This window comes from Chiloscyllium punctatum, chromosome 8, assembly GCF_047496795.1.
Source record: "Chiloscyllium punctatum isolate Juve2018m chromosome 8, sChiPun1.3, whole genome shotgun sequence".
NCBI lineage: Eukaryota > Metazoa > Chordata > Chondrichthyes > Orectolobiformes > Hemiscylliidae > Chiloscyllium > Chiloscyllium punctatum.
The window spans coordinates 81,930,694-81,945,694 of NC_092746.1; the positions used below are offsets into that span (position 1 = coordinate 81,930,694).

The 15,001-nt window shown below is 40.1% G+C and overlaps 2 protein-coding genes across 3 annotated transcripts in view; both read right to left on the reverse strand.

The window, feature by feature from the left end:
• Window positions 1-15,001, reverse strand: part of nebl (nebulette) — a 339,083-nt gene that overhangs the window by 59,960 nt on the left and 264,122 nt on the right. The gene's annotated exons all lie outside the window — the stretch shown is intronic.
• LOC140480197 (nebulette-like) overlaps window positions 2,989-15,001 on the reverse strand; it is a 32,943-nt gene continuing 20,930 nt past the window's right edge. Inside the window, 5 exon segments of the mRNA XM_072574924.1 lie at window positions 2,989-3,103; window positions 5,715-5,825; window positions 6,818-6,925; window positions 7,018-7,122; window positions 11,729-11,850. Of these exon segments, the coding sequence (XP_072431025.1) occupies window positions 7,068-7,122; window positions 11,729-11,850 (177 nt within the window). The 3' untranslated portion in view covers window positions 2,989-3,103; window positions 5,715-5,825; window positions 6,818-6,925; window positions 7,018-7,067.

Sequence of the window (15,001 nt, forward strand, 5' to 3'; positions counted from 1 at the left end):
TTTCAGAGGTCAGTGAAGAAACAACGACAGTACATGGATGTGGATCTGGTGTCACACGTGGGCCAGACCAGGTAAGTATGGGCGATCTCATGCCTGAAAAACATGAGAGAATCAAATGGGTTCTTATCATATTTGACAATACTTCCATGGCCGCTCTTATGGACAGCAGCTTTCTATTCTGAGTTTCTCTAGCAATTTCTGTTTTTGTTTCAAATCTCCAGCTTCCGCAGTTCTTTGGTTTACTGCATTTTGCATGCCTTTTCACCCTTTCATTAAAGCGATCCTGAAAGTTGTGACATATTTTCAAAAAACAAAATACTATTCATACTTACTACACTAAGATTTTGTTAGTTTTTCTTAACTCTAATTCTGGAGAATTAGCTGCAGCCGTGCACATACTTAGCATCTTTTCTGCTTCATCTTTGTATTTCTTCTGTGGGATAATCAAATTATGATTATACGTTAATTTCAGAACTATTAAAGGTGCATATCTAAATCTTAACTATTGCTGTACATTCATTAACTGATGGTTTTCTGCTTTTTTTTATTACTGTAAAGACTGGCTTCAAAGCTTTTGACACCAATGATGCTCTATGATGAATGACAACTGTGCATGCTTACTTTTATTTTAAACAAACTGCATGAGCAAAAAAAAGCAGCTTTTTTTTTAAAATAAAAGATCTTGGAGATCTACTTTGCTAACTTTTTTTTCTATTTACTGATATATTCTTTCATTTAATTTTCTTTTCCATTCTTACATTTTAAGGTTTTTAACCATTCTTTATTTAAATCTTTTTGAAATATTTCAAAGCTACTGTGCATGCTTCTGGATATTGCCAAACATGATCTACAAACTAGTTCTCGACTTTCAATCAGAATTCATACTGGCTGCTACTCACCTGGCTGTAAATATCTTTTACATGAGCAGCATGCATCAACTCTGATATACCTGCAATGGTAGCATACTTGTTTTGTCCCAAGTTCAACACTTGCTTATACATTGCCTGCAATAAAAATCAATTATAGCTTACTAAATTAGAACAGAGAATCCAATATTTTAATCTTAATTTCATACTGTGCCTGACACATTTGCAGTCAATTAGTTATGTCATGCATAAAAAGAACCAGAAGGTGCTGGAGAAACTTAGAAGGTCTGACAGCATCTGTGGAGAAAGAATCAGAGTTAGCATTTCAAGTCCAATACAACTCTTCTTCAGAACGTTGGAACATTATAAAATCATTGTACATTAGACAGATAAAGATATCCACAATTTGTGCACTACAAGGTTCCACAGGTGCCAGTAGTTATGTGATCAAAGATGTATTTGTTTTAATGATTTTAGAGGAAAGATTGGGCAACACGGGTACTTTGTTGTTCGAATAGTGCTGTAGGATCTGATATGTCTCCTGAACAGGCAAGAAGGACATCAAATCAACACTTCATCTGAACAATGGCACCTCAGACAACATTGAAGGTCCTTATTGCTTTACCAAGTACCAGATAAAGGTACACACTCAAGTCTCCAGAGTAGACAAAGAACCCACAATTCGATGTTTCAGAATAGAGTCTATGTTCACACTGACCAGAGCAGTTTATGTTCTGGTAAAAATTCAGAAATTATACAAAGGTAAATTATTAATTTTACATCTGCGATTAATAGAATTTTATCAATCAATGGAATTATGGGACATGGGACGAAGGTGGGTATGTGAGACAGAATTTAACAGACTTCAGCCAGCAGGTTTGCAGGCTAAGATGTCCCATAAAATTGCCCTGGTGACCTTCCTCCCATCCTTTCACAGGGCCCTCAGTCTGTCTGTCTATGACTGGGGGATGGACAGGTTCACCCTGAGTTGAAGTCCATAACTGGCAAACTGCGAGGTTAGTGGAAGTCAGGCAGGTATCTGACTGACACTGGCATGTTACCCTACTCAAGTCTCTGGTGGCAAAGTGTTGGGGATGTGGGGCCTCCACATGACCCTCTTTACAATCAGGATTCCCCCAAGTCCTCCTCATGTTCAGCCACCCCCAGTGCTCCTTCTCCCCAAATCCTCTTCATCACAGCCCTCACTTCCATGGAACCCTTGAGGGACTAAATGGTTTAGTCCTGCTCCTATGTTCAGTAGACTGAAATGTGTACTTTTCATTTTATGCACACACTTCCAAAACCCATCAAGTTGTTATTGGTAATTTTAGTATTGCATACCTATAAGATTTTAGTGCTTTAATCAGTATCAACCTACATTTAAGTTTGAACACATGTTTAGAAGACCATTAGTCAGTAATTTTGATTTGTGTAACACAATATAACAACAGCCAATTTATAGACTAAATGAAATTAAGTGAAAATTCTGCCAATTATATTAATAATTACAGGTTTAAAAACACAAAATCTGGATCAGAAAATGTGGTACAGGAAAGCATTGGCATTGACCAAAAAAGTTAACTGGATACATCAATAGCTCAAAATCTATATTTATCTGACTGACAATTTCAGAAGCTTTCTTTGCACGTTTCATGTCAGGAATATCAGAACTCAGTTCCATCCCTTTGCCTTTGATTTTGACCACCAAATCCTTTCTGTATTCTTTCTGCATTATTTAAAATTAATATCTGGGATTTATTAAACCTTAAATAATCCTTAACCATAATGAGAAGAGACTTTTCAGAGAACATGTTGATTTCCTGAACGACCAAATCACATTATGATTAAGCGAATGTATCTCATTTAATATCTGAACTGCATTTTTTTCACTCGAATCAGGTCTGGTGTATCTTCAAACTGAGCGGGTCCTTTTCCCTTTACACATGCTTTCTATATTCTCTCTGAAGGAAACACTGGTGTTTGTTTAAGCCATCTCTTTGAAAGCAAAATGTGTGCAAAATGAAGGCTAATATTTCAACTATTTATTCAGATCTCACTTCAAAAGGAGCAAGTTATAATCAGAGACACATTCCGAATTCAATAATTCCAAAATTAGATGCAATTACCTCATCTAATATCTGGGATGCATGTTTAATCCGTGTCATGTCAGGTGTGCCTTCCACTAAAGTTAGTCCTTTTCCTTTCATGTTTTCTTCCCAGTCTTTTCTATATTCTTTCTGAAAAGATAACTGAGTAAATTTGGCTCATATAAAGATCACTTCTATAAATATTTTCAGGATTTTGCATTTTAACTCAATTATTTAAATTTTCCAAAGAATAAAGGTCAATTTTCTCAAAAAGCTTTTTAACCACATTGACTGCATGACCTAAAACATTGTCAATCGAAGCATATTAATCTTTACATTCAGTTGGAACCCATTGATTGCTGTATCCCTGCTACAAGTCCCAAGTCATCCGCAAGAAGGTGAAATAAATGAGGCAATACTAATATCATCACTAGCAGTATGTGAAAAAGGCACTGGCCTAGAAAGGTATTACTTCCAACAGCAAGATAATCACTTTTAGATCCAGAGGTTATTGACTATGGCAGGCAGGGTGCCAAACGTGTGCGGTTGAGACTGTTGAGTTAGCAGCTCTAAGTGACTGCATCTGAGCATGGGTTCCCACCCTTTAAAGGGACTGGGGCCCCTACAATGGCTAGTGATTGTGAGATGCTTGAGCAAATGACAATTGTTTCTAAACCCACTATTAAAACACTTATCACCATCGGATGTTTCTTATCATTTACGCTTGATGTACCATTTCTCTTTAGATTTACATTTCACTTTGGAAAAGTATTGTTATCGAAGGTAATGGTTCTGATATGGTTAATGCTGAAGATGGCAATAAACTCCACCAAAAGGCAGGACAGCTCCGAATCGCAAAGGCGATGGACCTACCATCTAGGTCTTATCAGTCTTTAAAACAATGTCTTTCTTGTCCATGTAACTTGTACTTGATTGTTATCACTAAATAAACTCCATCCTGTTTAAGACAAGAGCACCTTCACATTGTATTACTAAGTAATTTTTTTCTCTACCGCACTAGACAAAGCAGGCTCGTTTAGATCCCCACCTAAAAAACGGTAAAAACTTCAACTTGATTATATCTGATTATCTGTAATTTACTTTGTTCTAGGTTAACTACAAAGATAAAGTTATTAAAGAGATTAATAAAAGGAGGCTTTACTTCAATCCCCAGGAGTATTTCCTTCAAACAATTACAAGCTACATCTGCTCTTGCAAGTGATATAAGCAGAATTTGTAAAAGATTCATGACCAACCTCTCCCTTACATGACAAAACTTGACATCTTCCATATTTGTCCTTTTCTTGGCTGTCAAATAGTTTATTCGGCTCATTTGCTGAATTGAATATATAAAATTCCAGGCTCCTGAATTGTTAATATCTGAAGCTTCTGGAAATAGAGCTGCAGCCTGGTTTCACATGTTTAATAGTTATATATGAATGCTGCTGACCAATGTCCAATTGGCATATCCATGTCCCCCTAGCAGTTTTAACCACCACTAGCAAGACTTTTAACCAACTCAAGTTGAGGAGATACCAGTGTATTTTAATTGTCTGCTCAGGGAACCCTTCTAAAGTCAACAAATAGAACTTTCCAATCCTAGAGGAGGTGAGAAAAATGGCAAGAGGGGAAAGCTAACTAAGCCAGAGTCAAAAAAATACAAATTTCAATGGCAGGACAAAATTCAATAGTTTTCTCCATCTTAAAGGCTGTATTGACTTTCTCAATTGTATGAACGTTCGCACTGAGTTGAAGTTCATCAAAGATCCTCAGACAGCACCTTCTAAACCATGACCACTTCCACCTAAAAGGGCAATGGCAGCTGACACATGGGAACACCGTCAGCTGCAAGCTCCCCTCCAAGTCATTCACCATCCTGACTTGGAAGTATATCGTCATTCCTTCGGTGTCATTGAGTTAAAATCCTGGAATTCTTTCCTTAAGGGCATTGTGGGTCAATCTACAGCACGTGGACTGCAGCAGTTCAAGAAGGCAGCTCACCATCACCTTGTCAAGGGCAAGTAGGACAAGTAATAAATGCTGACCAACCAGTGAAGCCAACGTACCAGGAAAGTGAATTTAAGGAAAGGATAGTAGATGTAAGTCTGGCTCTTTCAACAAGATGCCAGTGGTGGTTGTCAGAAAATTTAATTTAGCTAGACAACAGGTGTGTTACCCAGTCCTTCAGTTACTTCATACTTCAGAAAGTATGACTGGATGGTCTCGTAACCCTGGACTCCCGTTTGGAAAAAATATTCTGAATCCTGTGTCAAACGTTATTCCAGTTTGGATATACTGTCAGTTTTTTCTAGGCCACATAATGGAACCATTGCCTTGCAAGTTGAGGGTGGAGGAAAATAAAGCGGAAAAAACAAAATCACTGAAAGCAAACCACCACTTTCTCAAATTCAACTAGGGAGAGGCAAAAATTCTAGGCCAGCCTGCAACAAGCACATCCCAGAAGTGAATAAGACCCCTTTAAAAAGTGCCAGTGCTGTGTACAAAAACAATGTGTACAAAACAACTGATCAAATTAAATTGTTTATTAAATATAATGAACTGGAAAGAGCAACCAAAATCCTTAAATAAATGTGTATTTTTCTGAGATTTACAATGAAAAATACTTTATAATACAACTTTAAACTTTTTAACATTTATTAGATTCCAGTTACATCGATCCTGTACTTGTCATCTGTAGGGTGAGAAATACCTGTATTTGTTGTAGGTGCACTATCTACAGATATTAAAGAGTGAATCTTACCTCACTAAGGAGGCTGGTGACATGTTTAGCATGCAAGTAACCTGGAGTCATATCGAGGTCCACTGGCACACTGCCTTTGGTCCACTCATCAAAATCTTTTTTGTACTCTTTCTAATCGGCAGAAGAGCAAGTATGTCAGAATTTTCACATTCATGAGGCATGATTCAGGTTAAAGAAAAATGTTTACTCTTTATTTTGTAAACAGATAAATAGATGACAATGATAATCACATTTTCGATTTACAGCCACGTCAGAAATTACAGCACAGTGGAAAGCTTTCTACTTGTGCTGATTCTTTGAAGTGTAGTCATGCTTAGTCTCACACACATACCTTCACTTGGGATCTTGTAAGTACCTCACCTTCAAGTATCTGTCCATTTCTTAAAATTAGGAATCATCACACATCATCGCCTCAGATAAAGTTGTCCAGGTGCCAAGAATGGTTAGTGAAAAAAAATCTTCATCTTCCCTTTTGTCCCATATCTTTTGTTAATGATTTCAAATTTATCTCTCTGGTTATTGGCTCATTAGCCAGAATGGACAATTTTTCTTTGTCTATCAAAAAATCTCATTCTCATGATAATCTCCATTAGGTCATCTCTTAACATTCTCTGTTCTGAGGAGGACAACCCTAACTTTATCAATCTCTGCCCTTAACTGAATTGCTCACTCATGGTATTGTTCCGTAATAGGAAAAGTTATACCACCGAGCATTTACTAACACATTAGGCTCAACAAAATGATCTTATTGAGGTAAAAACAATGACTGCAGATGCTGGAAAGCAAATACTGGATTAGTGGTGCTGGAAGAGCACAGCAGTTCAGGCAGCATCCAACGAGCAGCGAAATCGATGTTTCGGGCAAAAGCCCTTTTATTCCTGATGAAAGGCTTTTGCCCGAAATGTCAATTTCGCTGCTCGATGGATGCTGCCTGAACTGCTGTGCTCTTCCAGCACCACTAATCCAGTAAAATGATCTTATTGATGAGAATAGGTCGATTCTCATCACCCATTCATGGCAAGGCCTGATTTCCTTTTGACGTAATGATAACATACAGCATTATAAAAAGCTGTGAACAAGTAACCAAAAAACTATTTCTTTACCCCACTTCAGATGGATTGTGCCTGTTTTGCAACTTCATAACTTGGAGTCTCAGTAAAATCCATCATTGACTTCCCTTTAGTTTTTTCATATGCTTCTCTGTATTTGATCTGCAATATGCAAGAGTATTCAGGAGAAAGGCCTGAGGGGAAATGAACATTTTTCTGGTGTTTGATTTATTAGAATGTACAGCTTAAAATACCTGACTCTGGAGTATCGCATTCTCCTTACGATGAAGCTGTTCTGAAGTATCTATTGCCAAATGGTAATATCCTTTGCTTTTTTCAAACTCTTTCTTGTACTCACGCTGTGAAGAAAATGGGGCACATGATAATGTCAAATCCAACCTATTTGCCAACAAGTTATGAGTTCATTTTCCACATGTTGAAGTCAAAACAATTCAGTGTTGGCAGCAGCCACTAAATTATTTCTGCTAAGATATTCTCTTCTCTCAAATTTGACTTAATAATGTTACAAAGAAGAACGTCAGGAATTGATGCCTGAAGTTTGCAACAGTGGCTTGAGGCCTGTTGGTATTCACAGGCTGTAACACAATGGGCCAGCAAAAACAGCAGACTAATATTTCCAGAGGCAATAAAGAAAAAATAGAGGACAGGGAGATTGAAGTTAACAGCTACCGTGCAGAGTTTCTGACTTACGTTGCTAGGTCATTTAAGTGCTGGTTAATTGCCCTTTCCATGTGGGAGGGTGCACGGTGTAGGGGAAGGTGAGTTTAAAACATTATATTGACAGATTTAGAAGCCACAGGAGGGTTGCTTCAGCAAAATCTGTCAACTGTTACATTTGGCATTAAAAATGAGTTATAAATGCAACAGTTATCAAATATGGTCAAATCAACATAGTGAGAGTAATGTTGTAAAAATGATTTTGCATATATCAAGTCTAAGAAGTGATCTTAGATAATGCCAGTCCAATTTCAAATGTTATGTTATTTCAATCCATTGTTTAATATGTTTGTTAACACAACTTAATATGATGTAGAAAACTCAAACAAAATTTATTAATTTGGGGTATTTCGTATAAAATAATTTAGGAATACAATGATTTCAGTTAAGATATTAGAGTAATTTATGAACATTCCAGAAAACAAACATTCAAAAAGTTGTCATTTCATTCAACTATAGATTTGTTTGCTAGTTGCTTACCAAAAACAAACTTCATAGGAACTAGGCAGGCAATTCACTAATTTCATCCTCCCACACTTCAGTTCCAAAAATCAAGTTCTACTTGATGCAACGTGTAAATTAATGAGTTATACCTTTCTATCCAAACAAAACTCATAAATGAATAGCATTTGTTGATTTTCTGTCACTTTTTTTTCCAAAACAAACTTGATATTTTAATGCTCATGTGAGAGATGCAAACTTTGGAGAACAGAACATTTCTGTGCCTAATGCTTGTATCTAGTATGCCCATATTAACAACTCTGCCAACTTTGCTAACCCCCTCTCACAATGTTTACTTCTGCCTTTCTCGAACTTGGTTATCTCCACCTTTTACAATAACTGGACATAACTTCATAAAAGTATAGGAGGTCTAAAAACAAAACTCACATCACTTTGCAACTTGCTAGCTGCCAATACATGCTCTAGATGCAATAGTTTGGGATAATTTGATGCTGTCTGGTCCATTTTTGTACAATCAGTTTTGTATTTCACCTGAAAGTATAAAGCAAAACTTAAATGTAAAAGGAAATTTCAGATCTGGTTTTTGATGTTCCTGTGACCAACAGTGTCTTGAAATGTTCTGAAGCAGATTCTTACTGGATTCAAACTTTAACTCTGTTTCTCTCCTCACAGATGGTGCCAAACTTGCTGAGTTTCTCCAGTATTCTCTGGAGCAGTTGCATTAATAGAGTCATAGAGCTGTACAGTCCAGAAACCGACCCTTCAGTCCAACTTGACTACGCCGAACAGATATTCTAAATTAATCTAGTCCCATTTGCCAGCACTTGTCCCATATTCCTCTAAACCCTTCCTATTCATATACCCACCTAGATGCCATTTAAATGCTGTAATTACACCAGCTTCCACTATTTCCTCTGGCAGCTCATTCCATACACACACCACCCTCTGCATGAAAACGTTGTACCTCACATTCCTTTTATATCGTTCCCCTCTCACCTTAAACCTATGCCCTCTAGTTTTGGACTCCTTTGCCCTGGGAAAAAGACCTTGGCTATTCACCTTATCCATGTGCCTCATGATTTTATAAATCTCTATAAGGTCACCCCTCAGTCTCCCTACTCCAGGGAAAATAGCCCCAGCCTATTCAGCCTCACCTAATTGTTCAGACCCTTCAATTCCAGCAATATCCTTGTAAATCTTTTCTGCAACCTTTCAGGTTTACCAGCATCTGTCCTATTGGAGTATTTGATTTGTGCTGTCATATTTTCACTGTATATTAAGGGAGTGGATCTCTCTCATATTCACAAATACAGAGCACTCTGATGGCAATGTGATGAAATCAATAGCATCTGTGACCTGCAAGACAACCAGCATGCAATTCTCTCCAACTGTCTGTGGCGTCAAGTTCCAGTCCAATTGCTGGTATATTTGGGAAATAACCTTTGGACGGCATGATGGCTCAGTAGTTAGCACTGCGGCCTCACAGCGCCTTGGATCAGGGTTTAATTCAACCCTCAGGTGACTGATTTGTGGAGTTTGCACATTTCACCATGTCTGCATGGGTTTCCTCTGGGTGCTCCAGTTTCTTCCCACAGTCCAAAGATGTGCAGGTTATGTGGATTAGCCATGGGTAGTGCGGGGTTACAAGGATAGGGTAGTGAGGTGGGTCTGGATGGGATGCTGTTCAGAGGTTGGGTGTGGACTCAACGGGCCAAATGACCTCTCCCACACTGTAGGGATTCTATGATTCTAATAACCTCCCACGATGGTTCTCAGTTGGTTAGAGATTGCTGCAATGAGATTGGCAGATTCTGTTGCTGACCAATGTTCCTCATTGTTTACCTGGAACTTACAATTCTGCTAGCTTGTCCACAGTCTGTAGCTGCTCCTCTAATTTTCTGCGATTGTTCCTCTGCAACTGCATGACTCAATGCCATTCTAACGTCACTCTCAAGACATCATTGAATGTTGTGCACTGATGCATCCAGTCAGCATTCTCTCCAGAGTTTTAACCTCAAAACCAACCCCATGATTCCCTAAGTCCTCCATCAAGCCATGTTCCTCCCCTGCCTCCCTCTCTACCCAATTAAACATCATTGACTGGAGAGCCAATGCCAAACTCCTCTTGAGTAAAAGAACGTTGAGAAGGGCTCATGCCCGAAACGCCGATTCTCCTGCTCCTTGGATGCTGCCTGACCTTGTGCGCTTTTCCAGCAACACATTTTCAGCTCTCAATATTTACGTTGACTTCTTTACTCTACCTCATGAACTCCTAAATATTCAGAATCCAATGCCTTTCCTGACTCCGGTCCCTCACACTCGAAGACACGTGCATTCTCACCTTTTGTCATCCCTCCCCACAAGACCATACATTCCCCACCCACGATTCTGCAACTCCCACCCTACCCCATCTATCTCCTCGCCGTGACTGTGAATATATTCTCTGTTGTGCACCAACTGGCAGACACCAATATAGAAACATTCTTTAACTACCATGTCCTGGAGAACCAGTTTTGTACGATGGATCCTTCCTTGGCAACAATCCAAACAAACCAGAACAGGGGAGATAGCAACCCTTCCACCACTGCCCAGACATTGCACCTGCTTTCCTACAGCCCCAAGCACTCTGCTCCCTTGTGCTGCACTTAGAAATCTTCCTTAGCAACTCAATCAAACTTTGATTTGAAGATTATCGTTACAAGGACAAAGCAGCTAAGTACTTCTTCCAAAGTGATTAAAGAAGTCAAGTTTGCCCAAAAAGTTCTTCTGTATACAGCATGAAATCTGCAGGAACAGATTTCTTTCAATTGTAACAAACTTAGTTGGGAGCATGCATATAATTCAGTAAATGTGTTTGCTATAAAATATAAAAAAGGCATCCAGATATACTTCACAACAGCTGCAAATGTTTTTATTCATTCGTGGGTCATGGGATGAGGGTGTCACTGGGTGGGCCAACATTTATTGCCCATCTCTAGTTGCTCTTCAGAAGGTAGTTGTGAGCTGCCTTCTTGAACTGCTGCAATCCATGTGCTGTAAGTTGACCTACAATGCCCTTGGGGGTATTTCCAGGATTTCAAAGCAGCGACAGTGAAGGAATGGTGACATATTTCCAGGTCAGGATGGAGCGTGGCTTCGAGAGGGAATATACAGGTGGTGTTCCCAAGTCCCTGCTGCCTTTATCCTTCTAGATTGAAGTGGTTGTGGCCTGGAAGGTGCTGCCTGAGGATCTTGGAGAATTGCTGCTCAGTGCAACTGCAAATGTTCATGCAAATGAGGAAGTCAATCTATCCTTTCAGACGGCAACTTAATTACTAAATTTTATCCAGATGTTAAAATGTTGATGTTGCGACTCTTGCTTAAATTAAATTCTCCACTTGCCATTCTTCTCAACTCCTCTAAGATTGGAATGTTCTATCGATGGACTTCAGAAGGAGTCCCTGAGCATTTACTTAAACTACTCTGGTATTTCCCCAACCTTAAGACTGTTGAAATTCTTGCTAGTGGTGGTTTAAGACTGATAGGTGGACATGGATATCCCAACTGGACAATGGCATTCATATGTAACTCTTAAATGTAGGAAACTAGTCAGTAGCTCTACTTCCAGAAGCTTCATATTTTAAACTTCCAGGCTCCTGGATTGTCATATATTCAATTCATCAAATGAGCCAAAGAAACTATTTAACAACTAATAAAACGACAAATGTAGAACATGTCCAAGTTTGTCATGCAAGAGGGGGGAATGACCAAGAATCTTCTACAAACCTGCTTACATCACCTGCAAGAGCAGATGCAGCTTGTAATTGTTTGAAGTAAACACTCTCCTGGGGATTGAAGTGATGCCTCTTTTCTTTAATCTCTTCATTAAATTTATCTTTGTAGTTAACCTAGAACAAAGTAAGTTACAGATAGTTTGATATAATCAAGTTGCAAATTTTACACAATTTTGATCAAATATAGCTATGCAAAATCAAATCTTATGGTCAGTATGTATTTAAGTGTCATATTGATGTTATCATCACTATATCTTTACATGTGACCTGAGCGTATGAAGATTTCATACATGGTTTTACCTCAGTCATTTAAAGCATGACATTTAACTGGAAACATATTCCTCTGTTGTAAAGTAAAAGCTTAATATCAGACTAACGTGTTTGAGAAATGCAATCTTGACACAGAATAGTCACTTACAATCAATATCTGTTGGATTCTTCAGTAACGTACCCAGTTTCTTGTGTTACAGGAGATAACACACGAGTATTGTACCAGCAGGTAAAAACACCTTGTTGGAAACTCACACGAGTAAACAGAAATCCGATATCAGGCAATTCCATGGGAGGTGCAAGACAGAACCATTTGTATTTAGTTCCTGCGGGAATGGTAGGCCCATCTTCAAATTGAGAGTCCAATTTACTAATAGGAGAAAGTGAGGACTGCAGATGCTGGAGATCAGAGCTGAAAATGCGTTGCTGGAAAAGCGCAGCAGGTCAGGCAGCATCCAAGGAGCAGGAGAATTGACGTTTCGGGCATGAACCCTTCTTCAGGCTCATGCCTGAAACGTCGATTCTCCTGCTCCTTGGATGCTGCCTGACCTGATGTGCTTTTCCAGCAACACATTTTCAGCTCCAATTTACTAATAGACAGGTTTAGCCATGGCTCTGTGACTCACCCACAGCATTAACATTCTGCCAAGGAGTCGCTTGACCAATTCAGTCTATCCTGTCAAATTAAAAAGGGATAATGGCAAAGATAAGGACAGTTCACCAGTGCTTGGATTTTTGTGGCTGCAGTAACCACAGGAATTCAGAGGAGACCTGGGAAGGCTGCTCCTAGATCTCATTCTTGGCCGAAGGTCCTGCTACAGAATCTCAGGTCTGTAGTGAAGTGAGCTCTCAAAACAATGTGAGGAAGAGGACAACCGCTGCAAACAAGCACACGTGCAGAGAAGTGACTGAGGAAATCAGAAGCAAAAGGGTGGTCCCTGCAATACAGGGAATTCAGGACCACAGGAAGCAGGAAAGAAGAGTGGCTCAACACTTTATGAGTCAGGTCCTTTTCTCTGCTTTTCCGTGCTTTCTTCAGTCCAACTCTCCTCAGGACATGGCATATTGTAACAACACTTGTTCTGTAAGACACTTGGATATCACTTGTATTTTTACCTATACCATAAGGCATCGAGGACGTTCTCCCAGCGATCAGGGGAAGGACACAGTGAGGACAGTCTCCTGGTGATAGGGGGTAGGGTGGGGCAGAGGCAGTGAGCACATTCTCCTGGTGATGCGGGGAGGGGGGTGCAGAGGCAGTGAGGACGTTCTCCCAGTGATCTGGGTGGGGGGAGTGAAGACGTTCTCTCGGTGATCAAAGGCCCAGCAACATAATGGCTGCTGCCGAAGCGGGACTTGTGGCGACAGCCCGGTCTGGTGGCGGAGTTAGGGACATTTGGTTGCAGGGTGAGTGTGGACCCTGCAGCAAAGAGATGGTGCCTAAAGTAGTGCGAATCCTACGCTGGTATGTCCTGCACAGGCGGTAGCGGGGCAGTGGAGGTCTCCCTTGAGTCTAGGTGACAGCACGGACCTGGGTTGGAAAGACTGATGTTCTGAACTTTGTACGTCTTACTTTTCTAATTTATTCCTATGACTTATAATACTGACTACTTATTTCTTAACCTTTCTCATTTTGTTTTATTTCCTAACAATTTGATCTTGAGTATCTGTACCTAAGTACCTCTGCACCTAAGATAATACTGTAATGTGGCAACTGTAAACTTTTCACTGTACTTATTTGAGTACATGTGACAATAAAGCTAATTTAATTCAGTTCAATTAACACTCACTTCTCTGCTGTCCATTCATTCAAAAGAGGACACAAAACCTAAAGACAGAGGCGAACACACTGTACAGGTTCTCTTACATTGAATGGTGTGTGTGCCCACCTGCTCCTCATGAGAAGCTTTCATTATCGAGACTACAAATGTCAGCAGTGACAGGCTGTGAGGCCCCAAGAACCAATAGGCAAGTAATACTCATGCCTTAACTGCCCGACAATGACCATCTCCGACAAGAGTGAATCTAACCATCACCTTTTGACATTAATGGCTTCCTAATTGCTTAAACCTCTTGTTATCAACATCCTAGGGGTTACCATTGGCCAGAAACCAGAACAGTCATACAAATAGACTGGCTACAACAGCAGGTCAGAGGCGAGGAATCTTGCTGCGAGTATCTCAACCCCTAACTACCCAAAGCCTGTCCAAAGTCTGCAAGATGTAAAAGTCAGGAGTGTGATGAAATACTCCCCATTTGCCTGGATGAGTGCTGCTTCAATGATAGCAGCCTGTTTGATTGGCATCACATCTAAAATCGTTCACTTCCTCTACCAACCATGCTCACCATGTGTACTTCCTACAAGATGCAAGACTCCTCAGGTAGCACCTTTTAAAACCAGGACTACTACCATCTAGAGAGACAAGGACAGCAGGTTCATGGAACCACCTGCAAGTTCCGCTCCAAGTCAATCACTGTCCTGACTTGGAAATATATCACCGTTCCTTCACTGTCCTGGAATCCTCTCCCTAATGGTACGGTGAGTCAATCCCCAGCACATGGACTGTAGCGGTTTAAAATGGCAGCTCACAACCATTTTCTCAATGGGCCAGCCAGCAATGTCTAATGTCATGAACGAATTTTAAAAAGACACCAGTGCTCAAACATACTGAAGGGTTTGGTCTTCTGCTTGTAGGCCCTGTATTGCAACATCTCACCCCCTTTTAGCTGAACCTTGGAGTCTATTCCCTCTGTCCTTTAAAGGGGCATGTGGCTGATGAGGGAAGGCAGCTGGTGCCAATGCTAGCAGTGTCACAGCTTCAGCTCTTGCCCATCATTACTGGAAGGCAGTGCTGCCAAAACTGCTCTGGGACTATGGTAAAGGCTCCCAGATGGGACATGCAGTTCAGGGTGAGCAATGTCCAAGACAGGTGGAGAACCTTCTAAGAGCTTGGCTGTCAAGCTGTCAGCACACTCAATGAAGAACTGCAGTCTC